General features: G+C 39.8%; 1 protein-coding gene across 1 annotated transcript in view; it reads left to right on the top strand.

Annotated features, from left to right (window-relative positions):
* LOC106014096 (thyrotropin-releasing hormone receptor-like) overlaps positions 1–2,339 on the top strand; it is a 5,084-nt gene that overhangs the window by 1,877 nt on the left and 868 nt on the right. Inside the window, exon 2 of the mRNA XM_013091144.2 lies at positions 2,220–2,337. Coding sequence (XP_012946598.2) covers positions 2,220–2,337 — 118 coding nt within the window. The remainder of the gene's footprint in view (positions 1–2,219; positions 2,338–2,339) is intronic.

Here is a 2,339-nt window from a genome sequence, read left to right as displayed (position 1 = left end):
TGACAGAGAACATTTATTCTGATAAACTTAGTGACAAAGGACAATTTATAATTAAAAAGTAAACTCTGCCCCCCTCCGACCGGAAGAGAAAAACAAATGTAACTGTGTGGCTTCATAATGAAAACAGACGCTTGTCAAAATAATGAAAACGAAGAAACAGGTATTTCTCAGCCTGTTTGGAAATGTATCGATTTTTTCTTATACATTTTTTGTTTGTTTGTTTTTGTTGTTTGTTTGTTGCTTTCTTTTCTTTTTAGCTGAACAGCTTTTATTTCAATTTGAAAACACATTTCTGTGTAAATTTTTACTGAAAAACCTTGATCAAAGGCACAAAAAGATAATTTGCAGTTTCCTAGGCCTCTCAAATTGGACTCCATATTCACCTGGATAAAACGAAAGTTCTTTCATAAAAATGCCGCTGACAGTCCTATCACACTGCGAGAGGCATCATTGACGGATGTTGAATCCTTCACCTACCTGGGAAGTGTCATCAACAAGGCAGAGGGAACAGACGAAGACATCAAGGTCAGAATCCAAAAGGCAAGAAATACTTCATCATTCTCAGAATATATGGATGTCTAAAGAACTGGAATTGAACACCAAGCTGAAGATCTTCAAAACAAACGTGAAGACTGTTCTACTGTATGGTTCAGAGACATGGAGGCTCACAGAATCAGCAGCAAGGAAACTGCAAAGCTTCATAAATGGATGTCTAAGAAGGATGGCGGGGATCAAGAAGTACAATCGAGTCACAAAGACTCAACTGTGGGAAAGAACAAGCCAAAGGCCAGTAAAGGAAGACATACAAGTGAAGAAATGGAACTTTATTGGGCACACCCTGAGGAGACCCCCGACAAACATCATCAGATAGTCTTTGACGTGGAATCCACAAGGAAAACGTAAGAAAGGAAGACAAAAGATGACATGTAGGCGAGCGGTACAAGCGGAAATGGAAAGGCGAGGACATCATGAAAACAGCTAGAAAAGGATGCACAGGACAGCCTTCACTGGGGAAATGTTGTTGGCCTATGCTCCACTGGGAGTTAAAAAGGGAAAGGGAGAGGGGAGGTCTTTCAAACTTTGGAAGTCACCAAACTTTAGTGGCTATTTTCTCTCTAAATGTACCTCTCACAACAAGAGACCCCACTCCTTCTGTCACAAATATCTCGACCTCTACTCAAGACAGGTTAATATATTTTTCACCATGAGCAAGACAAATGAACAAGCTTTAAGGTTATGCCAATAATTCAATATGCCCAAACATTGTTGAGTACCTGATTCCACCGTGTTGTAGCAGGCTCGATTGTAGATACTTTAAGATCTCATCGACATAATTTTGATCATTTAGAAAGTTGCCACTTTTGCGCGGCCTGCCAAGTCCAGCCCAGGCTAGGGTGCAGGGGGGGAGGATGTTTCAGCATTAATGTTAAGATGAAAACACTCGATAAAAAATCCGCCCCAACACCCAACTCTTGAAAAAAAACGCACACAATCTTCTGCGCGCGTTAGCAAAACTCCTAACCGCTGCACCACAGACGTCGATTACCCGAAAAGTGAAAAGTGATTAAACGACCAGTAATCTGACTGCAGACCACTGTTCTATTGGGTTAGTTTTTTAAGAACATAAATCGAAGTCCCAAAAAACCCACACAGTGGCTAAAACAAGTTTGGTGATCAAATATCCCAAAGCGGTAAAGATAGAAGACCGTATTTACTGAAGTAGTGTTGGGTCCTCATACTTTACTTAGCACGTCCCCTGGTGGTTGAGAGGGGAAATGCCTTCAGATATGGAGGTAACTGCTATTCATAGAACAATAGACCCTTTGAGTCATTGTACAATAATCTTGATGCCAGAAATAATGAGAAGACGACAGAAATTAATGTCTAATGATCAGAGACATCAAAACACAATTCGGCTTTCCTCCTGAAAGGGGGCATCAAAAAGGCTTTATTCACCTTAGCTTGACAGACAGAAAGTGAGCGTAAAGAGATATTGTTGAATGTGAAGAAAACAGAATTCATGGTTATAATATAAGAAGCAGTAAATCCTTTATGCAATGTCATAAGCAAAGGTGAAAAGATTAAACAAGTTCAAAGGTTTAAATATCTACAATGATATAATTACATGTTACCAAATGTTCCACAGAAATAAAACGAATAATAACAATAACATTATGTTTTGCATTTTTTTCGACCCCGTAAAATGTTCATCATTTCAGGGCTCGCTGTGTCTGACCTGTGCTCCTTGCTGACCATGATATGGATAAGCATCTGCCAGAACCCGCTTTTCTATCGTTCTGAGTTTAACTTTGACCCCCAGGATATCTTGTACCTCACGG

The sequence above is a fragment of the Aplysia californica genome, unplaced genomic scaffold, assembly GCF_000002075.1.
Source record: "Aplysia californica isolate F4 #8 unplaced genomic scaffold, AplCal3.0 scaffold02332, whole genome shotgun sequence".
Taxonomy (NCBI): domain Eukaryota; kingdom Metazoa; phylum Mollusca; class Gastropoda; order Aplysiida; family Aplysiidae; genus Aplysia; species Aplysia californica.
Note: the sequence above shows the minus strand (reverse complement) of the source record. Positions and strands in the feature narration are given on the sequence as shown.